General features: G+C 46.0%; 1 protein-coding gene across 11 annotated transcripts in view; it reads left to right on the forward strand.

The window, feature by feature from the left end:
• Epn2 (epsin 2) overlaps positions 1 to 22996 on the forward strand; it is a 66796-nt gene that overhangs the window by 17652 nt on the left and 26148 nt on the right. For 6 of the 11 annotated variants that reach the window (XM_052757193.1, XM_052757190.1, XM_052757200.1 and 3 more), the window contains exons 2-3: positions 18057 to 18815; positions 20641 to 20811. In XM_052757193.1, the coding sequence (XP_052613153.1) occupies positions 18221 to 18815; positions 20641 to 20811 (766 nt within the window). In that variant the 5' untranslated portion in view covers positions 18057 to 18220. Of the gene's footprint in view, positions 1 to 17540; positions 17712 to 18056; positions 18816 to 20640; positions 20812 to 22996 lie in introns of those variants that run through there. The other 5 variants (XM_052757197.1, XM_052757196.1, XM_052757199.1 and 2 more) reach the window with 2 other exon arrangements.

A 22996-nucleotide genomic window follows, 5' to 3' on the forward strand; every position in this document is an offset into this window, starting at 1 on the left:
CACAGAGAACTTGGTAGCCACCTTTTAAAGAGTTGTGGTAGGAATGAATAGCAATTTGGGGTACTGTGGTACTGTTGCTAGCTGTAGGGTGTGCAGAAAGAGCAGCAGGGTAGGAAGATTAAGGAAGGGTTGTAGAACCAAACTGTTGGCACTGCTGCATGCTTTTTGGAGGCTTCCAAAGGCACACTGGCTCTTTGGGCAAGGTGACTGATAGTCAGTGAGTGTCACTTTTTCTGTCTCCATGGTATGAAGGAAAGGGTTACTTGCCACGTACTTCCTAGTGCATCCAAAGACTTCCAGTCCCAAGTAAGAGCAGCACTGGGTCAGAAATATCTCCTGGGTATGTCTTCTCCCTTCGGTACGGTGGATTGGCTTAATGATGGGTCAGCCCTTTCTACTCAATTCTGTTGCCTTTGGTCTTGTTTTTTAAAACAGGAGTCCCCAGAAGAAAACAGGCCTGTTGCTTAGGAAATGTGTTTGCCGGAGGCTAACTGTGGTGCAAGCAGGGAGCTGGAGCAGGCTCTGGACTAACCAGGCCTCTCCATGACATGCTGTGCCTAGTCATTTCCTTCTGGGGTCCTTGGCATTCATTCTGCATGTGGATAGACAGAATTTTGTGAATTCCTGTGAATAGCCTTTGTGGTGGGAAAATCCTGGGTTTACCATGCAGTGGTGCTAGGCTCACTGGAGTCACAGAACCGCCTCCAGTGTAGAGATGCTGATCTTCCCCAAGACTGACCACCAGGAAGCCAGCAGGCACCCGTGGACAGTGTAGTGTGTCCAGCAAAAGGTGCATTTGGAAGCCACATTACCTATTTAAAAACTCTTTTGTTAGACATATAAAAGCTATAATAAAATGTTTATGAAAGATTATTTAGAAGAAAAACATTCAGTTTAGAGCCCAGAAAGGGGAAGTAAATATCCTCCGTAGCAGGAAAGCTCAGCCTGTGGTTACTCTCTGCCCTTTGAGGCCCTTGGAAACAGTTTGGAATAGTTTGGTCTGAGGTTTTCTCCTTCTGGTGGGTGATGTGGAAACATGATTTTTGTTGTGGTTTATGGTGACTAGGAACAGTAGCGTGATGACGGGCCATCCTGTAAGCCTTAAGCCACTGAGGTCTGTGTGCTGATCTAGGGAAAGCTAAAGGGTGCCTGAGGTGGGGATGGCTTTGTATGCACAGATAAGCCCTTGGGGTAGCAGCCCCTCCCCATCTGCTCAAAGGAAGGATAAGCTGGTTGTCCCGTCTGCTCCCTGTGTATTGTGTCTACAGAGCTCTTGGAGAGGGAGGCAGTGTCTGTTTGGTCTGCATCCTCCAGTTTTGTGCCCAGGTCTGATAGGTGTTAGGTAAGGCCTGGTACACGAATGGCTAAGCCTGATGTGACCTTGTGACATAGACCTGCTTAGGATACACACTGGGTAGAGTTTATACATGGGCTGCAGGTGGGCCCACCCGAGGGAGGGCTTGGCCTATAGTGGACTTCGAGGAAGCCACTGAATGTGAGACTGGAAGGGCTTGGAGGGGAGCCTCACCAAGGGAGGGACAGGCTTAGGAAGGCCTGGGTTCCTTGCTCTAGCTGGTCATTGTTGGTGTCTAGCTCCCTCCTCACAGCAGGCTACAGAGATCACAGTGGGGTCTGGGCTGGCATCTAGATTTGTTAGCTAAAGGTTTTGGGGTAGCTCTGGCATTTCTTTTTTAAATTAAAAAAAAAAATGGAGTGGTGTATGCCTTTAATCCCAGCGCTGAGGAGGCAGAGGCAGGCAGATCTCTTGAGTTCATGACCAGCCTGGTTTACAGAGCCAGTTCCAGGACAACCAGGGCTACACAAAGAAATCCTGTCTCCAAAACAAACAAACAAAAAAGGATAGGGCTTTTAATTTTTTTTTTAACATTTTTTTTTTTCGAGACAGTGTTTCTCTGTGTAGTTTTGGTGCCTGTCCTGGATCTCGCTCTGTAGACCAGACTGGCCTTGAACTCACAGAGATCTGCCTGCCTCTGCCTCCCGAGTCCTGGGATTAAAGGCGTGCGTCACCACACGCCCCTTTAATTTTTTTTAATGAAATGCTCAGTTCTAAAATGAAAGGTTATTAAAATGTCAGGAGGCTGGTAAGATGGCTGAGTGGGTGACAGCACTTCTAAGTGGTCCTCTGACTTCTACATATGCACTGTGGCATGTGTGCCTGCCAAATGAGTAAATAAATGTCATAAAAAAGTGTATTTTAGCCGGGCGGTGGTGGCGCATGCCTTTAATCCCAGCACTTGGGAGGCAGAGGCAGGCGGATCTTTGTGAGTTCGAGGCCAGCCTGGTCTAGAGAGCGAGATCCAGGAAAGGCGCAAAGCTGCACAGAGAAACCCTGTCTAAAAAAAAAAAAAAGTGTATTTTAAAAAGTATTTCCCTTCACTCCCGATCACCTGTGTTCTGCCTGCCATTTTCCTTGGTAACTATTTGGTAGTGTAGTATTCTTCCAATAGTGTCCATATAACTATAACACGATTGTGTGGGTTCCCTCTTCCTTATTCTTTTCTCTTTTTTGGAGACAGGATCTAACTAAGTAGCCCTGGCTGCCTCAATCTTACAGAGATCTTCTTGCCTCTCTGCCTCCTGAGTATTGGGGTTAAAGGTGTGTGCCACTAAGTCCAGCTCTTTCCCTCCTTTTTATTAAGTAAAGATGGTATATTGTTTATAAACCTCCGCATTCTCATTTTCTCTCTAGCCTTGGATAGCCTGGAACTCACAGAGATGAGATAGAACCAAAGGGTGGGCGTAGTTTTGTGTGCGTGCGTGCATGCCTGTGCATTCATGGGAATTTGCTGATGTGCTTTCTCATGTGCTTAGGAAGGCTAGAGGTCAACACCTGGTGTTTTTCTCTCACTCTCCATCTTTATTTCTTTTATTATTATTGTTATTATTTTATTTATTTATTTTTACACTTATTGATTGTATCTCTGGAGGTCAGAAGACAGCTTGGGAGTTGCTTCTCTTCTTGAACTGTTTGGGTTCTAGGAATTTAATTCAGAGAAAATCAAGCCTGGTGGCAGGCATCTTTACCTACTGAGTCATTGGACAGATGGCCCCGTTTTTCTCCCGAGTGTCCACATTGCCTTCCCACCAGCAGCGTGGCTGTTCATTTCCCCACAGCCTTGCCAGCCTCGGTGTAGCCACCTGTTGAGATTCCTACTTACAACAGTGTAAACAGTAGCCCAAGATCGTTTTAATTCGCGTATTTCTGAAATTGACCTGGTATACCATCACATGTTGAAGGACTATGTGTGTATATATTTTTGATTTTTAAAGATTTATTTATTTTTTCCTTTTGTTCTTTTTGGAGACAGGGGCTCACTATATAGCTCTGGCTGTCCTGGAACTCACTACATAAACTAGACTGGCTCAATCTCACAAAGATCTGTTTGTCTCTGTTTCCCAAGTGCTGAGATTAAAGGAGTAAGCCACCACTATGCCAGGCTAAGATCGATCTATCTATCTATCTATCTATCTATCTATCTATCTATCTATCTATCTATCTAATCTATCTATTCATTCTTTGGGTTTTTTTTTTGAAGCAGGGTTTCTTTGTGTAGTCTTGGCTGACCTGGATCTCACTCTGTAGCCCAGGCTGGCCTCGAACTCAGAGATCCACCTGCCCCTGCCTCCCAAGTGCTGGAAGGCATGCCCCACCACCGCCTGGCAAGATTTATTTTTTTGTGTATATGTATGTATGTCTGTGGAGTCCAGAAGAGGCCATTGGGCATTAGAGTTCCTTGGAGCTGGAGTTAAATGTGGTTGTGGGTCACCCGATATGGGTGTAGAGAATTGAAGCTGGGTCCCCTAGAAGAAAAACCATTTTTTTCTACTGCTGAGGCATTTCTCCAGACTTTGGATTTCTGATCCTAACACTTCTGCCGTACCCAGTTTATGCTTCATGCGTGCTAGGTACCAATTAAGCCATATCTGCAGCCTTTAGTCCCCCTCTCCACTTGTGGCTGGTTGTGTCATGAGTTGCAGATCTTGGTCAACACTGGACTGGAGTTGACTGGTGGTCCCATATGTAGTTCATTAGTGAGAGCACAGAGCCTCGTCCAGCTCAGTGGCTGGAAGTGCTTCCACGAAGTGCTTCTCCAGCAGAGTTTCAGACTCAGTACTGTGGGCTGCTTGAGTCAGCTCCGGGCACATGGTGCTTAGCATTCAGACAGGTAAGTGCATGAGAACAGAGGGGCTGTGGCTTTGCTGCAGACCGTTGAGGCCTTGGGCTTGGGTTTTCGTGGGAGGCATATGAAGATACATCAGGACAGCCCAGTTCTCAGGGCCCTGTTCTCCCAGCTTGGTGCAAGGGGAGAGGAAGCTGAAGTGAGAGGCAGGTGTGCAGCTGTCCACATTTTGAGGATAAGTCGCCGTTCTTGGTTGGCTTCACTGCTGGAGTTTCTAAAGCAGAGTGTTTTTTTTGTTTTTTTTTCTGGGCATGGGTAGAAGCCACTGAGCATGGAGATCTGAGTAACTTGCAGTTGTCAGTGCTGGAAATGTACCCTAGATTATTATTTTTCCAAACAAAGCTGGACAGTAGAGTGTAAACACTGAATAGAAACATTTGGCCAATGGATATAAAACCAAAAGGAAAATAACAATTTTCATTTCCTTTTGGTACTTTTGTTTTGACATTTGGCAGCATACTTCTAATCTTTTAAGAATTAAAAAAATTACAGTATGCAAACTTCTGTTTGTTTATGCTTGTTAAATTTAGTGTGAAATAGACTAAAAAATTCTCCTCCTGTTCCATGTTAGCCTGCTCTGTTTTGCTTTTCTTCTGGAGGAGGTGTGGTCAAGTGACAGAAGAGGCCAATCAGAATCCTTCAGGGTGCTGGGGATTAGGGGATAGGGATATAGCTGAAGCAGATGCTGTTAACTTTTCCCCCCATAGCACCCAAGTCCCTTAACCTTGCTAATGCTTGAGGACTGGTCCCATTTTATAAATTAGGTTCCTGTTGTTGACTAGTGGTGTGTAGACAGTAATCTTGAGTTGTTTTAAAACTGCAACAATATCCGTATACCATGGTAGACTTTTTTGTTTTGTTTTTGAGACAAGATCTGTATCTTAGATTTGACTGGCCTGGAGTTCCATATGTAGAGCAGACTGGCCTCACACTCATGACAGTAGTACATAAGCCTCCTGAGTGATGGGATTATAGATGTGCACAGACACCCCCCCCCCTTTTTTTTAGACACTGCTTTATACTCAGTGTGGGCTTTTAATGGGCCTTGCTTTGGATGTTTGGTGAGGGTTTGGAGGATTAGTAAGCTCGTAGGAGGGAGGATGGGAAGCATGTAAGTAGGTAGGTTGGATCCATTGCCTTGAGGTGTCATTCATTCTTGTAGCAGATGTATGCCAGACACTTTGACAGGCCTGGTTTGAATCAGTGTGGAGATTGTCCCCTAAGAGTCTCAGTTCTGGAGTTGCAGGGGGAAAGAGGGAGGGTGCAGTGCTGGATGTCTAGGCAAGTTCCTGGGCTTCTCAAGCCTTGGCTCAGACTAAATGGGCAGCAGGTGGTAGATTCCAGGCTGAGAATCTCTGGCGGTATTGGAGCTGTCAGGGAGGGATAATGGCTACAGTTTTGCTCTGGGGTGGGTGTGCAGTTGCATGTGTACAGGGCACCTGCACTGTTTTGGGGGTCCTTAATAGAAGGCAGGTCTTCTCATCCATGTCTTGCTGTGTGTAAGCATAAAGTGTGTCCCTCTGCACTCTACATCCTGGTGCCTTACTTTCTTGGTCCTCCCCTGTTCCTCCCAGGTGAACATGCTGTCCCCAGGCTCCTCTCTCACCTCTTCCAGTGCCAACTGCCACTTGCTACCTCTGTTTTCAGACCTGCCATTGCTAGCAGGTCTGATGTGAAAACTAAGCTTCTGCTTCCTCTGAAACCTGTTAGGGGACTTGGACCTTACTATGTATGGTTATCAGGAGTCTTTCCTCACCATCTTGGTGCCTTCCCTGCCTTTTCTCACTTTTTGCCCCATCCAGTTATTTTCATTGTGGTGTTCGAGTGGTGTCCTGTCTTCATCCTCCCCACCTGGCCTCTGTCTACACCCCGATGAAAATTTCAGAAATACCATTCTGACTAAACCAAACAAACCCAGCTTTAGTAGCTTTGTCTTTGGCAGTATTTCCTAAAATGCTTTTCAGTGTTGTGCAGTTCAGTGTAGTTTTAATAGTTCTCTATCTTTTTTTTTTTTTTTTTTGGTTTTTCCAGACAGGATTTCTCTCTGTAGCTTTGTGCCTTTCCTGGAACTCTCTCTGTAGCACAGGCTGGCCTTGAACTCACAGAGATCCTCCTGCCTCTGCCCCCCTAGTGCTGGGATTAAAGGTGTGTGCCACCACCACCCAGCTAGTTTTGTATCTTAAAAATGCATTAGTACTTCGGTATTTCTCAGAGGTAAATAGTAAACATGGGGACCCAGCAGTTCTGCCCTTTAGAATATACTCAGGAGGGAGAAAATGTAGATGTTCATAGCAGCATTATTCATAATAGCCCCAAATGATTATCAGCTGGTGGTACATCCATGCAGTGGCAAATCATTTAGCCTTAATATAGAATGACTCACTGATGCAGCATGATTTATTTATTTTTTGTGGGGGATGAGGTCTCTGTAGTCCTGGCTGTCCTGAAACTTGTGGATCAGGCTGGCTTCAAAGGCACAGAGATCCTGCTGCCTCTGTCTCCTAAGTTCTGAGATTAAAGGTGTGTACCACCACACCTGACTGCATGAGTCTTGGAAAATAGAATACTAAGTGAAAAAAGCCAGACATAAAAGGCCATATATTGTCTGATTCCATTTATATATATGAAATAAAGAACCAGAATAAGTAAATCTATAGAGACAGGAAATAGAATTGTGGTTGCTAGGGATTCTAGAGGGAGCAGCGGGCAATGGCTAGTAATGATTATAGGAGATTTGAGGAAGATGAAAATTATCTGAAATTAGATAGTGTTGCTTGCACAAAGTTGTGAATAATCTAGAAACAAATATGAATTGTGTGCTTTAGGGTTGTGAGTTTTCTGCTATGTGAGTCATATCTCAATAAACACACCACCTCCCTATACCATAGTGATGATAACCGATTTGTTATAGTGATAACATGTATGTTGTTATTCAAAATGGGCATCTGAATTTAAAAGCAAGTTATTTAATAAAGAAAACCACAATTGGAAAGATTGCTTGGTGGTTAAGAACACTTGCTTTAGTTCCTAGCATCCACATGGTGGCTCAGAACTGTCTGTAACTTTAGTTTCAGATTACCTGATGTTTTCTCTGTCCCCTGAGAGCAGTGTGTTTGTGGTACATGTATGTACATGTATTATGTACATGTAGGCAAGCACTTCTACATATAAAAGAAATCTTTTTTTAAAAATCCCTCGAATATTAGGTAGTAATGGGTTTTCATTCCTAAGAGGGTCTAGTGCTGAGTAAGACTGTCGTTGTTAGCCATTGGCACCATTAGAGGAGAAAATGGCAAGTGTCTTGAAGGTGAATAGCAGGCTGGTAAACTCTCACTGGTTAGCCTGCTTGGTGGGACCCTGGTGTACAGCCTCTGCCTGTTTCCTGGTGTGCTAGTGTGCTGGCTGGCCAGCCTGCTTCCTCCACTACTGTCTCCATGCATTGCCAAGGCTCCTTTCTCCTTGGCAGGGTCAGGGGGTACTTGAAGCCCTGCCTGCTTGTCTGCTCACCAGGTGTCTCGGGTACCCACTTGAGTCTGTTGTCTTATGTGGGGTGCTGCCCTCAACCCAGAAAACAGACATATCTTACATGTCCTGAAATCTCTTGTATTTAGTGGCCTTGCCTTCCACTGTGGAAGGTGTTTGTCATCTACTATCAACTCCAACTGTCAATACATCTATGTGATGACATCATGTTGTAAAATGGGATGGCAAAAATAGTTTAAAATAGAGTGCAAAAAGCACTTGTACCTTAGGAATGAACAGTTCTGGGAACATGTCCCTGTAAAGGTTTAGCATAGATGTGCCTTAAGACACACATGTACACTACAGTGCTGTGCTGACAGCAGAGATCCGGAAGTAACTCAGGTATTATCCACAGACAGAAGTGGAGTGTGTGTGTGTGTGTGTGTGTGTGTGTGTGTGTGTGTGTGCGCGCGTGCGCGCGCGCGCCATGGTGTTAGACTTACAAATTACTTGCTTGAAGGTGGTTGAGCTGTACTTGGTATAGAGTGACAGGGGTGAAGCTCAGATACAAACAAGTGGTTGTTTAGGCTTGCAATGTGAGTTATATAGTCCCAGCTACTGAGGAATCTAGCTTGAACACGGGCATTTGAGATTAGCCTGGGTGACATAGTGTAAGCACTCTCCTCCTCTTTCCCCCCAAGATACGGTTTCTCTGTGTAGCTCTGGCTGTCCTATAACTCAACTCTGTACACCAGACTGGCCTCGAACTCACAGAGATTAAAGGCGTGGGCCACCACCACCAGGCTCTTTGTTTGTCAAGGTAGTTCAGCCAGTAAAGGCTGCACAAGCATGATAACTGGAGGCCGTGTTATGGTAGAAGGAGAGAATCAACTCCAAAAACTTATCTTTTGACCTCCATGTGTGTCTTGCTCGTGTGTCCATACACTCACACATAAAAAATAAATAAATAGCAGAAGACCCAGACCCCAAGCTGTTTGCTTCAAGGTGGAGAAGTAAGTGGGTAGGGAAGCAGGTCTTCTTTTGATCTGTTCTTCAGGCCTTGAGGGCCATGGTGCCCCTGGGCTCACTTGCTTCACGTTGTATATCTGGTTTGCCCATAATACCTTGTGTGTACCCAGCATACCTAATAAATAGAACATTATGTAACCAGAAAAGCAGCAAGAAGACACGAGTTGTTGTTCTCTCCTTTCCTGGGGCTACCAGTACTGGTGTTTGAGAGTAAGGAAGAGGAGCTGTGCGAGGTGTCACAAACCTTGAATTCTGGCACTCCGGAGGCACAGGCGGATCTCTTCAGTTTGAGGCTGTCCTGTTCTACAGAGGAAGACTGTTTCCAGGATAATAAAAAAAGGAGGACCAATGAGATGGCTGAGCAAGTAAAATGCACTTGTGGCCAACTCTGACAATCTGAAATCTTGGAACATACTTGGTGGTAGGTGAGAGAACTGACTCTTACAAGTTGTCCTCTGACTTAGACACAAGCAGACACACACGGCACATGCATGCACGCACACACTCATGCCAGCATACCAGTAAGTGCTGAATGGTAATAACTGGGTACCAGAAAGGGAAGTTTCCTTTCCAGTATCTGTGTTGTTTAGATGACAAAGGCCACTTCACAAGAGCCGTGTGGACTCTCGGGTCGTCAGTCCAGGTGGGTGCTTTAGCAGAAGATAATCACAACAGCTAAAAAGAATCCTTCCCTAAGGATGTAAGTTTAGGAAAACAAATATCTATGTACCTTCAGACCTGACCATTCCCCAGAGCACCTAGTTTGAATGGTTTCTTTAGGTCATTTAAACTTGGTGAGGAGAGCCCAGACCCTGTCTCTTGCTCTAGTGCTGCTGAAGTGGGGCACATAGCCAGCTGTAGGCTTGGGTTGCCAGCCACCAATGCCAGCAGTCTGTGGAAGTAACTCCCTTGGCACCCACAGGAATCCATCCCCTCCTCACAGCATTGTAGGCAGAGGCTAAGCTGCCCCCAAGAAGTGCTAGTTTCAGGGCAGCAGGGAGCCAGGCACTCATTTCCCCAATTGGGCAGGCACCCACCATCTGCTACCTCTGGGGAAAGTGTGAAATCACTGTAGGACCAGAAGCCTAGAGGCTGTGGCATGTGGCTGAGAGTTCCACTTCTTACCCATATTGTTTCTTCAATCTTACTCCTCAGGAGATGCCAAGAGCTAAAGAGTAGCACCGCCCAGTCACCAGCCAGGTCTAAATTAAGCACAAAATCATGGGAACTTGAGATTTTCCCAGGCTGCTCTGCACTTCCTCAAGCGTCTTGAGTCAATTGTGGAAGTATGAGTAGTGGTCATCTACAACCTACTCCTAGGTGGAGAGGCTGGTCTAGGTGTGTATGGTATAGGCATTTGTCCCTCCTGGCTGTTGGTAGGATCAGTCATAGCATGCTACAAATGGAGAGTCTGTGATCACATTGGAGGAATGAGGTGATCCCATCCCACCTCCCTATCCATCCCTCTTCCTCTCCCCACAGGGTTTCTCTGTGTAGCTGTGCCCATCGTGGAATCTACTTGGTAGACTAGGCTGGCCTGGGAATGAGGTTTTGAGGGCTGCTCTTTGTACTTGCAGAAGGCAGAAGTCCTCCCTTTGCCCCACAGAGAGCCTGTGGGCTGACGGAAAGATCCATTGCCTAGTGCAAGGTTTGGCAGAGAGTGTCTGGTCTAATCCCATTGTTTTGGAGTCAAGAACTATTGGTCCTTGGTCTTCTTGGAGCTGCTGGGCCAGCACAGCCTGTAGCTAGAGTTTTCCTGCCTGGCCCACAGTCAGGACAAATCTCTGTCACCCACCAGTCCCACAGCCGCTCAGACCCAACCAAGTAAACACAGAGACTTATATTGGTTACAAACTGTATGGCCGTGGCAGGCTTCTTGCTAACTGTTCTTACAGCTTAAATTAATCCATTTCTATAAATCTATACCTTGCCACGTGGCTCGTGGCTTACTGGCATCTTCACATGCTGCTTGTCATGGTGGCGGCTGGCAGTGTCTCCTTCCGCCTTCCTGTTCTTTCTTTTCTCCTCTCTGTTAGTCCCGCCTATACTTCCTACCTAGCCACTGGCCAAGCAGTGTTTTATTTATTGACCAATCAGAGCAATTTGACATACAGACCATCCCACAGCACTTCCCCTTTTCTTTTTTTTTTTTAAAAAGATTTATTTATTATGTACACAGAAGAGGGCGCCAGATCTCATTACAGATGGTTGTGAGCCACCATGTGGTTGCTGGGAATTGAACTCAAGACCTCTGGAAGAACAGTTGGTGCTCTTAACCTCTGAGCCATCTCTCCAGCCCTTCTTTCTGTTTTTAAAAGAGGAAGGTTTTAACTTTTACACATCTCCAAAGTCAGCTTGGTATATTTGGGAATATGGGCGTAGCTTCTCTTACTACTTCCTGCGGGAGGGGGGCGCTGTATCTTATGGGGACACAAAGAAAATTTTAGGATTATGGAGTAGTTCGTGAGGGTGTATTGTCTGAGCCAGTTGCCTTGAAACGGTTCTGGATGTTGGATCATCTGGTCCTTGGTGTCATCAGGGACCTTTCAGGGGGTCTTGGCTGGTCAAACCTGGAACAAATCCATAGCCTCTTGCTTTCTGTGGAAACAAAAGCAGAGCCACCTTTCCAAAGCAACATATCCTTACATCCAAATTTTGAAGTCAAGGTACCTTTAAAATATACATTTTGGCATAACTCAACAGCTTTTGCAATCACATGTTTTTCTTCAGTTACGAATATCAAAGAGAACATAATCCAGATTCTCTGTGTAGTAGCCATCTATTGGTCCTTGGCCTTCTTAGAGCTGCTGGGCCAGCACAGCCTTCAACCTTGGTCTCTTGTTTTTCTGCTTCTTCTCCTGGCTCTCCACCATGCCACCTGGCATGCCTTTTTACATGATTTTAATAACACTGCCCATGATTTGGTTATTTACAAACTACTCTTGAATCTAGGGAGGTGGGTAGGCACGAGATGAAAGAAGTTGTTTCTTGTTAAGGCTTGTTTATGGGGCCCTTTTGTGCAGGGGTCAGGGTGTTTATCCTCTACTCTAGTGGGAGGCGTAACTTATCATATTCTCATTCTCTGCATCAACAGCAGCAGCTCCAGCCAGGTCTCTGGACCCAGTTCATGATTGTGTCTCACTACAGTGTGTAAGCTCTGTCTCCTGACTGTTCTTCCTAAAGGTAAACAGTTGGAGCCTGTGAATGAAGAAGGGAAAATGCCTCATGTATAGGTTTGTTTTGGATTTCTGCTTTTAGAAGAGATATGGACATGGGAGTCACAGGAGGCTGTGTGGAGCCTGTCAGCTCCCCTGAGCTTGTTGCAGCGTTTGCCAGACCCTCAGGGATGCTGTCTGGTTCTCTTTGTGAGAGGACCTCCTGCCTGCCTGAAGGACGGTGCTGAGCCACATGGGCCTTGGTTCTTCCTGCTCAGTCAGCTCTCAGTCTCCATGCTGGTGTAGGTGGACTGACACCCTCTGGTGCTGTGAAGGAAAATGTGAAAGTATGACTTCATCTGCCCCACCACCGACCAGCCCAGACATGTTGGTCTTCCCTCTGGATCCTTTAAGGTTGAGTGTAAAGGTTTTCTGAAGCCCACTTTCTTGACCTTTTCAGCTAGTCAGAAATGACTGGAATGAAGGTGGCTAGGTTCTGTTAGGGAAGAGGACATATCTCTGTGGCTGAATTCCACTGGTTTTCGTGTTGTGAGAGGAATAAAGAATGTTCCCTTTTCACTTGTCCTCTCTGTGTGAGCAGCAGTTTATGAGCCTTTAAGTTAAAGCTAGCCTGGCTGAGGCAGAGCCACAATAGCCCTTTCTCCTCAGACTAAAATGATCACTGTTGAAAAGAATGTGGCACTGTCCATATTGTTCTGACTGGGCTGTTGTCCTCTGGAGGGCCTGCTTGGCTCCGTCACATGAACTGTGTGGTCTCAGCACCCTCCTTGTAGGGACACCATAGTACTTGTCTCTGAAGAAGACATAGGTCTTTCCTCTTGCGGACTCCCCTATACAGGAGATAGCCAGTTAATTAAGAATCACCGAGTTACACCCCTGTCCCATTCCTGCACCTCACATGGCCATTGGCACTGTCTTCTCTTCAGTGTGCCTTCTTCTACTCCCCAACTTCTGCTTTTGGATTTTGAATAGGCTTCCAGGAACTTCTGGTAAATAGGGTGTGTGGACCACATTGGCATGATACTGGTGGAAATGTAGGCATACCCACTTCACAGACTGTCAGCTGCTTTTAGAAAGATGAAGTATGTGTAAAGTCATAGGAGGCTGCTAGGCCCCTCTTTGAATTTTCATCTGAGGCAAGGATGCTCAATCTAGAAATTAATTGATTGGGCCTGGATTGCCAGGGTATCTGTGGAATGACCTGTATCTGTTAGGTTTGGGGAGGGAGTGTAGACAGACAGGTGTTGCTGTGTCCTTCAAAGTAGATATTGGTCCTTGATAGTAACCCACAAAGTTGCTTTGATGTCAGCTGATGGTTGAGGGTCTCCTCACTGTTATTTGTTTACTTAATGTGTATGGGTGTTTTGTCTGCATGTATGTATGTGCAACATGTATGGTGTCCACAGAGGCCAGAAGGGGTGATTTAAGCTCCTGGAATTGGAGTTTCAGGGTGGTTTTGGGTTACCTTATGGGTATAGGACCTGAACCCCAATCCTCTGGAACAGCTAGCACTCTTAACTGCTGAGCCATCTCTCCAGCCCCTATTTTTGACACATCCCTTGGTGGGCTGCTCAGAGCTGTGCAGTTCTAGGTTGGAAGGCATTTCCTTTCCCAGCTGCACAAATGAAACACATTTTTAATGGGGTTACTTTTGCTTCCAGGTATATCACCCGAGCCTTGGAGTTTTATTCAGGTTTTTCTGTTGTTTCTTTTTAGTCCCCACTGTCTATTGAATTCTGATTAGTTTTCAAGTGTGTCAGACTCCACCTCCCCAGATGTTGTGATGTAGTGGTTACTTTGTACCCGTCATGTCATTTGCTAAAGAGTATGTAGCCCCCACTTTTGTTGGCTGCATTCTTGGGGAGCACTGAGTTCTCCTGGTGTCAGCCTGGCATTATGGGCTGAGAGTCTCGTGTGGTTCGAAGCTAGGCTTCTATTTGCAATCCCGCTGAGGCTCAAGGTGCTCTAGATCCTACTACCTCTTGGCTGTTGCCAGCTTCCCACTTTGTGTGTTCTCAGGTGTTGCTCACAACAGCATGCCTTACTGTAGTATACAAGGTACTTCCGGTGCAGCTGAACAGTCGGCATGGTAGACCCAGAGGTTCACATGATGTGATGTCTTGACTTGTGCCCTCCTTTCCTTAAAGAATAATGGCATTTGTTTCAGACTCTAAAATTTGCTTTCCTTTGATTTGACACAGTTCAACAAAACAAAAAAGTGCTTTTTGTGAATTTCCTAGATGATGACTGAGTATTTAAAAAATAAAAAACCAACAATGCCTCCTTGTTTTCTACTGTGTCTTGCTTCTGTTTTTAATAGCCTCTGGTTCTGGCCCTGTCATGGCTTCCAGAAGTTTAGTAACATTCTTGATTTTCTACTAGTTTGAAGTCCTATTCAGAGATCTCCAGGTAGTCTGTTCTGGTTTCCAGTGCTGTGTTTGGAAACCCTACCTCTGTCCCTTCTGTCCACTTCCCAAAGAAGACTGATAGACTCTTTCCAAGATAGTTGGGGATGATTACTTTACATGTAAAGCTTGCATGTTTCAGTACCAGGCTGGAAAATAAATATTCATCAGCCAAGTGTGGTGGCATACATAATTTGGGAGGCTGAGGCAGGAGAATTGTGAGCTTGAGGCCAATTTGGGCTTTACAAGATTGCCTGTGTAGAAAAAGGTATACTTACCCTTCCATTACTCAAAAGATAGTTCTGGATCCTTTAAAACTCTCACGGCCTGAACATTTTTTTCCCCCTTTCTATTTCCCTCCCCCAATAGTTTTTAACTTACTATGTGGCCCAGGCTGGTCTCAGACACTCAAATCTCCCTTCCTTAGCTTCCTTAGTAGCTGCAATTCTACCATGTCTGCCCCGCCCCCATTTCTTTCTTTCTTTTATTGAATGGGAGATAGAATCCAGGGTGGGTTAAGTAACCCATGCCACTAAACTGTAGCCTCAGGCCTGAAGTTCATATTGCTCGTGGTGTGACTCTCCAGACCAGCTGGTGAGTTCAGCTTTGCTGTTGGTTGGAGTTTTATCTCTTTGTTTTGGTTGTAATGGTGGTTATTTCACATGCTTTGGAAATTTTATTCTCTTTAAAGATTTATCGTTTGTTTTTTGTTTATCTATCTATCTATCTATCTATCTATCTATCTATCTATCTATCTATCTATTTTGAGATAGGGGCTCACTATGCAGGTCTGACTGTCCTGGAACTCACTCTGTAGACCAGGCTGGTCTCTAGCTCAGAAATCCTCCTGCCTTTGCCTCCCAAGTGCTGGGATTAAAAGTGTACGCCACCACCACCCGGCTTTTAAAGATTTGTTTTTATTTTGTGTATTAATGTTTTGTCTACATCTATATATATATATATATATATATATATATATATATATATATATATATATATATGTATACCTATATCTATGCCTGGTGCTTGCAGAGACTAGAAGAGGCCTTCAAGTTCCCTGGGTTCATGTGGGTCCTGGGAATTAAACCTGGGCCCTCTAAGTGTAGACCAGGCATATTTGCTGGGTCCCAAATCAAGTGACACACATTCCAGAGCTCTGAGCATTAGGTGAATCTGAACAGGACTACTGACTTTGACACATCTGGTTAAGTTGGGAAATGCTCACTGAAAATCAGAGGTCTCTTTTTTCCTTTTGTGAGTCCTATCCCCTCTCCTGCAGTGAATGTCACATTGTGAGTGAAAAATCTAATTAAATCAGATGTACAGTCACTCTGATTTTACAGTCACAGAGATTTTATCTGTTTTCTGACAGGTTTTGGGCATTCATGAGAGCTGACCAGATAGGTAGAGAGGCAGAACATGCTGGCCATCACATGCAGCCAGTACTGTGGCCTCAGGCAAAGACAGACTACTCAGCATATTGAGTGAGCAGAGAAGGCACCTGAAGCTTTATGAGTTGTCTCCTTCTTACCCTATGTGGCTGCATGTGATGTGTGACTACTGTATTCTCTGTCTCCTTTTCATTTGCTTATTTTTGATGCACCCATTGCCTGTTTGAGTAAGTCTTGGAGAAGGAAGCTAGGGATGTCTGGTGCTTCTCTGGTGCTCAGAAACACCACAGCAATCCAGGGAGAGGAAGGTACACTGTAGATGCCAGGTTCTGGGCTGCATGAGGATGTGTAGGAAGGAGGGTCTCAGCCTGTTTTAGTAACCAGTCAGTTCCAGACAACTGTAAGACTCCATAGTTCATGCTTTATATCTGTAATGGGAGGAACCACCTTCACTTTCAGGGACTGAGCAACTCTAGCAGGTCTGGCTAGAGCCCTGGCTTTCTCACCAGCTTTCAGTTGTCCTGGGAATCCTCCCAGTTTTGGTTTCGTTATTGTTGTTGTTTGTTTTCTTTTATTCTAGCCCCATGTTGGGCACCAAAATATTATTGGTTGTTTTTGCTCTTTTGGGGGCCCACCACCCAGCTCCCAAATAAATCACACGTGGAGGCTTATTCATAATTATACATGCCCGACCTTAGCTTGGCTTGTTTCTTTTGTCAGCTTTCCTTAACTTATCCCGTCTACCTTTTGCCTCTGGGCTTTTCCTGTTCTCTTCTGCAAATCTTACTCTGTATCTGGCTGGGTAGGTGGCCCCTGGAGTTGTCCTTCTCCTTCTCTGGCTACTTCTTTTTTCTTCCCAGATTTCTCTTCCTATATATTCTCTCTGCCTGCCAGCCCCACCTATCCTTTCTCTTGCCTTGCTATTGACCGTTCAATTCCTTTTGTTGTTGTTGTTGTTTTTTGTTTTTTTGAGACAGGGTTTTTCTGTGTAGTTTTGGTGCCTGTCCTGGATCTCGCTCTGTAGACCAGACTGGCCTCAAACTCACAGAGATCTGCCTGCCTTTGCCTCCCGAGTGCTCGGATTAAAGGTGTGTGCCACCACTGCCTAGCTGACCGTTCAGTTCTTTATTAGACCATCAGGTGTTCCAGACAGGCACAGTAACACAGCTTCTCAGAGTTAAACAAATGCAACATGAACAAAAGTAACACACCTTAAAATAATATTCCCCAACACTTTATCTTACAAACGAGGAAGATAAGCCGGGCGGTGGTGGCGCACGCCTTTAATCCCAGCACTGGGGGGGGGGGGGGGGGGCAGAGCCAGGCGGATCTCTGTGAGTTTGAGGCCAGCCTGGGCTACCAAGTGAGTTCCAGGACAGGCGCAAAGCTACACAGGAAAACCCTGTCTCGAAAAACCAAAAAAAAAAAAATAAAAATAAAAAAAACAAATGAGGAAGATAATCTCTTGCTGAATTGTAGCCTTGAGAATGGGAATACTGTTTCCAAGTGTAGTATCATTCATTCAAATGTTTATTCCATGTTGGGTTCAGTGCTAGATGCTGGGTATTCACTGTGAATGGGATAAATGGTGGTCACCGTACTCTAGGACCAGAGCCCCACCATGCTAGAGATGCTTGCTCTAGCTCTTTCTCATCTTGAGGAAGAAAGGAGACGGGTGCACTTGGAGCCTGTGACTATAGCTCTGCGTCTCTGCTTCTCCTCTGTGAGATGAGAGGTTAGGTTTGACCCTGGTCACATGCCAGAGGCTCCTGAAAGCTGGGGTGGGTGGGGCAATGGGAGATGGTAGTAGTGTAGATTGTTAGCTTTGCTCTAGAAAAGCAGCCAAGACCTGACTTATTCGCATTCAGGGTGGTCACAGAGAAATGGCCCTTAAGGAGAATTTTTCAGGCCGTTAGGGGCTTGTGAGCCAAACCCAATTTTAAAGGCATAGACAGGCACTTTAGGTTTAAGGTATTCTTGAAATGAAGCTTTCTTGCCCCCACATGTGAAACTCTCAGGACTGCATCTCAGTACCCAACACCAAAGGTAAGTATTTAAAATTTAAAATAAATTTATAAGGACATCTTCCTTAATACCCTGATTTTTCTCCATTTGGCTTTTGGTTGGTAGTGAACATATAGCCTGCAAGCTAGCCACTCCAGCGAAAGCCTTAGGAGATGGAGCAATAGCTTGCTGTTTGCTTAAGGTTTAAACTTGAGTTTAAGGTTTATTCTTTAGCACGTGGCATTTCTGATCTGACCCTACTTTTGAAAGCAGGCTGGACATACTGCATCCATGGAACTGGGATGTGTTCTCTAACACAGCTTGTGTTGGGCCCTCCCTCCTCACTGGTGCTCTTACCAAGGCAATGTGTTTTCCTTTTCTTTCTAGGGCATGGCTTCCAGCTTCTGGGACCTGAGGCTTTGGAGGAGGAAATGACTGTTGAGTGTTTTTCTGTTCCATCTGCATCACCAACACTGAAACTTACTAGAGTGCAGGCTTATGGACAGGAAAGTTTCTCTTGAAGGGCTTTACATTTCTAACAGAGGAGAAAAATGACAACTTCATCTATCAGACGGCAGATGAAAAACATTGTGAACAATTACTCAGAGGCTGAAATCAAAGTTCGGGAAGCCACGTCCAATGACCCTTGGGGTCCATCCAGCTCTCTGATGACTGAGATTGCTGACCTGACCTACAATGTAGTGGCCTTCTCGGAGATCATGAGCATGGTTTGGAAAAGGCTTAACGACCATGGCAAGAACTGGCGGCACGTGTACAAGGCACTGACACTGCTGGACTACCTTATCAAGACGGGTTCCGAGCGGGTGGCCCAGCAGTGCCGTGAGAACATCTTTGCCATTCAGACTCTGAAGGACTTCCAGTACATTGACCGTGATGGCAAAGACCAGGGTATCAACGTACGAGAGAAATCAAAGCAACTGGTTGCCCTCCTCAAAGATGAGGAGCGGCTGAAGGCGGAGAGGGTCCAGGCCCTCAAAACCAAAGAGCGCATGGCTCAGGTGGCCACTGGCGTGGGCAGCAACCAGATTACCTTTGGCCGTGGCTCCAGCCAGCCAAACCTTTCTACCAGCTACTCGGAGCAGGAGTATGGCAAGGCTGGGGGCTCACCGGCCTCCTACCATGGCTGTGAGTAACCGAAACATCCAACCTTTGCTCAAGTATGGAGTAGCAGGTGCTGGGGCTTAGGAAATAGTGGCTGTCACAAGGTTGCATTCTGTCCTCATTTCTCAGCTTCTGACAACCCAGGTGACAGCTGCTTTGATCTGGATTGAGTGGTCACAAAGGGGTCTTTGGTCCCTAGGCTGCTCTGTGGGTCTCAGGCAGGGTCGTGCCCATGCTTCTCCAGTTCTTGGGAGAAAATGAGCTCTAAGGCCAGTCTCACCAGATTTTTTTTGTTCAAGATTGTCTGTCAGCAGAGCAATTGTCCTGCTGCCCAAACCTTCAGGGAGCCAAATACCTGGTAGCCAGGAGGAAACAAGTGTGCCTTGATCATCTGCTTCTGAATCTTGTACTCTGTCTTTCTACTGACTGAGTTGCAGGTCTCTGGAATGGCTCAGTGCTTACCATTATAGTCCGTTATTCAGGGTGTCAGGGTTGGATGTCTCTGTTTCACCTATAGAGGAACACTCCCTAGGTTAGCATCAGCAAGGACCCACCCCCCCCAATGTGGAAAAGAGTCTCTGGGATTTGATTTGGTTGCATGGCTGGGTCTGAACTGCACAGGACTGATCTATGTTCTGACTGTGTGTGATGGATCACTTTGGGTCTTTGTCCTATGTTCACAGGAAGTTTCAGGGAGAGGAAGTGGTGTTTGGACCTTGTAGAAGCTGGTTTCTGGTCCAGCTGGCCTCCTGGGCTCTGCCAGGAAGTGATTCAAGGCACAGTGTTCATCCTCTGTTCTTAGGGCTAGGCAGCCACTGAGGGAGGATCCTGGACTCAAGAGAGAAAGGTGGTTCTGGTAGCCCTTGGATGCATACGTTTTCTCTTCTGGCAGCAGAAAGGTTTCCAAAGCAATAACTTTTGGAATTAGTGCATAATGTCAGCATAACAGGAACCTTTTTGTTTCTTGTTTTCTGAGAGTGGATCTCCCTATGTAGCCAAGCTGGCTACAAACTTGCTGTCTTCCTTGTGCAACCTCCAGAGCACTGGGTGACAGGTGCGTGCTATCTGCATGACTGCCATGGCGGAACACTTTCCATTCTTAATAGTTTTGCTCCTTGCCAGCATTTCCTGCTTTTGTATAATATGTTTCAGTCTGACTTTGGACCACTGTTAGAATTTTGAGAAATGTGTTTTCTGAGAGATTTGCATATCAAAGTCAGGCTTCCTGCCTTTAGGAATTCTAAGTTATTAGGGTTGGAACTGATTAGCATTTTCTTGTGATTTTCTTTTTTGAGTTTGAGTTGCTTTTCTTAAGTAATGATGATGACTTTTGTGAGATCACTTATACCCAAAGATAACCTGAAAGCTCCCTGGATTAAGGATTAAGTTCCACCCCAAAGTAAATAAATAAATAAAATTTTAAAAGATCAGCCTATTAGAGGAGAATTGTTTTATTTTCCTTGAGGACCCTCCTATGGAGGATACAAAGGAACTAGAACCTCCATAGTTGGTAGACAGGGTAGAACAAGGTGCAGGGGCAAGATGGGAGTGTGGGAGCCTAGTTGCTTCAGCAGGTTCTTCTTAGGCAATGCCTGAGCTCTTTAGCCATAGACCCTGCCTGGCATCTGAGGTTTTCATGCTCTAGCTCTGAATGCTCCTGTTTCCTTGACTTTGATCCTGAGCTGCAATCCAAGGATAGAATGTAGCAAGAAGTCTCCATGACTTCCCGACTGCAAAGTTAAGGCAGGATCCTGGGTGGCCTTGGCCTATGTCCCCTCATGCTGTTGCACATCCTCTAATGGTGTGTCTCTTTTTTGTGTATGTGTGTGTGTGTGTCCCCGCCCAACAGCACCAGAGGCCTCGCTGTGTCCCCAGCACCGCACAGGGGCCATGCTGGGTCAGAGTGAGGAGCTGCAGCCACTGAGCCAGCGCCACCCCTGCCTGCCGCACCTGGGCCTAGCCTCCCGGCCAAATGGCGATTGGGCCCAGCCCTGCCTCACTTGTGACCGCGCAGCCCGAGGTGGGACAGCGGTTTGCTTTTCTTCCTAGAAATGCCATGCAGCTTGCTGAGGGTGGGGCTTGTCATGCCAGTACAGCCAACTCTCTCCCTGTTTCCTGCTGGACGTCCTGTCTAGCTTCCAGTGCCTGGACTCCTTTCTGCCTCTCTTTGCTGGAGCTTGCTGCCCTGTGCTCCCTGCCCCCAATCATCTCTCACCTGCTTAAGGGGGAGCTGCTCAGTGGGTAGGCGTGGGCAATGACCCCATCTTCCCCATATCCCTTGTTCTACAGACTAGAGGGTGCTGTGCTTGCTGCCTGCCAGGCCACCAGTGGTAGTGAACCCAAGTGCTTGGCTTTTTGAGATGGAAATGTGTGCTTTCAGTTTCTGAAAGCTGGGCTAGTAGCAGACCCTCAGTGATGGCCACTAGAAGCCATCATTCCCAGTGTAGGAGTAGACACCTTGTTGGAGCATCCAATGGGATTATTTTTGCTTTCCAATGGACCGTTATCATTGCTGAAATCCCCATTGCCACAATAAACAGAGAGTTAGCTGTACTGTCAATTCTAGGTCACTGTGTTTGAAGAGACTGAATTCAATGGGTAACTAAAAATGGGGCTTCTCTTTTGCCTAATTAATAATGCATCCTGGTCAGAGCTACACTGTTGCAGGTTAAACTGGAAACAGATTTTCACTGTTGCTCACAAGAAAATGCTCTCAGTCTAATCTCCCTTTGGTCATGAATAGGTTCCCCACTTGAGAAGAAAGCTCTCTCTTCTACTCTTGCCCAAGGGGCACCAACAGCAAGCCTTTGTACAGTTTCCCTGATAAGGTGGCTAGCCTCTATTCAGCCCTGGAGACAGTTCCTGCTCATTCATGCCTCATTAATATTACAGCTTGTTTGACTTGGGTATTTGTGTGATCACTGTATTTAGTTCTAGGATATTTTCCATTGTGTCCTGTCATCTAAGAGTTTGTGTGGGGTGGTGGCTTCTTCTGATGTTTGAAAAGGTCAGGAAGATCGGCTTCACACAGTAGCTGATATCAAGGTCAGAACTTGTCTGGAGGGGTTTCCCAGTGACATAGAAGCTACATACTCATGTCTCTGCCACCACTTACTTAGGGTCTGTTCTGGTAGGTTCTCCTAGAGCTCCAGGGAGCTTCCTCTCCTTTTCCTCTGTCCTAGGCTGTGACTCAGGTGAGTTTTTTGTGAGGGGTTACACTTAAGTCCCCAGACCTTGCAAGAGCAGGGGAAGATCTTGCACTATTGTCCTAATCTATGGTGGCATGATGGTGTTTGAGGCTAGTTTTCTTTCAGGAGCCAGATTTTCTTTGATTCTACTTTTCCCCTCACTGCCATCAACTCCGTAGATAAGACCTTGGAAATCTCTCAAATTCTGTTCTTTATCTCATTCATGACTTGTGTCCAGTGCTAGCTTCTGTTTGGTTTCCTTGCCCTCGGCCTCTTCATTTCTACCCACCCTTCATTCTTATAAACTCTGGTCCTGGGTTTTAAAGTCCTATAAGTACTGATTCCTTGTAGTATCACCCCCAGCTTTTGACATCCTTGAGAGGTCCTGGAGGATTCTGGAGGGAGCAAAAGGAGTTGGCCTGGAGGGACTGTAGGATAGGATCTTCCTAACTCCTGATAGGAAATTCTAAATACTATCACTGTGCTGACCTTGTCATAGGTCCCATACTTGGCTCATCATCATCGTACAGTGGACTGGCATCAGTATGAAAAAAGGCTTTTAGCTTTTACACAGTGAGGAAGGGATTGGTGGTTGGGCTCCTTACCTGAGGCACTTGAGAAGGGTTGGGAGAATTCCTCTGGTTGGAGGTAGGCAGAGCCTGTCAGGAGCATTTGTGCCTCACTTGGCAGGAGATGCTGGGACTGGTAGCTTGAATAGGTGGGAAGCAACCAGTCCTTGGTTTTGTTCTAGAGATAAACCAAGAAGACTTATTGGAGGCCTAAATCACACTGAGGTAGAGAGGAGATGAGGGCAGCTTTAAGGCCTCAGAACTCAGTGTCCAGGAAGCAGGGAATAGGATTATGGGTATAGCAGTCTAGGAACTGCTTGTCAAAGTGTAGTGCAAGCGTGGGTGGAATTCTGGATGGAGAGGCGTTTAGTTGTTATAGCCCAGATAGTGCTTTCAGCTGGGCACTATGAGCATTCCCTGGTGCTCATATTCATATGAAGGCTGTTCC

The sequence above is a fragment of the Peromyscus californicus genome, unplaced genomic scaffold, assembly GCF_007827085.1.
Source record: "Peromyscus californicus insignis strain IS unplaced genomic scaffold, ASM782708v3 Scaffold_3__1_contigs__length_106647218, whole genome shotgun sequence".
NCBI lineage: Eukaryota > Metazoa > Chordata > Mammalia > Rodentia > Cricetidae > Peromyscus > Peromyscus californicus.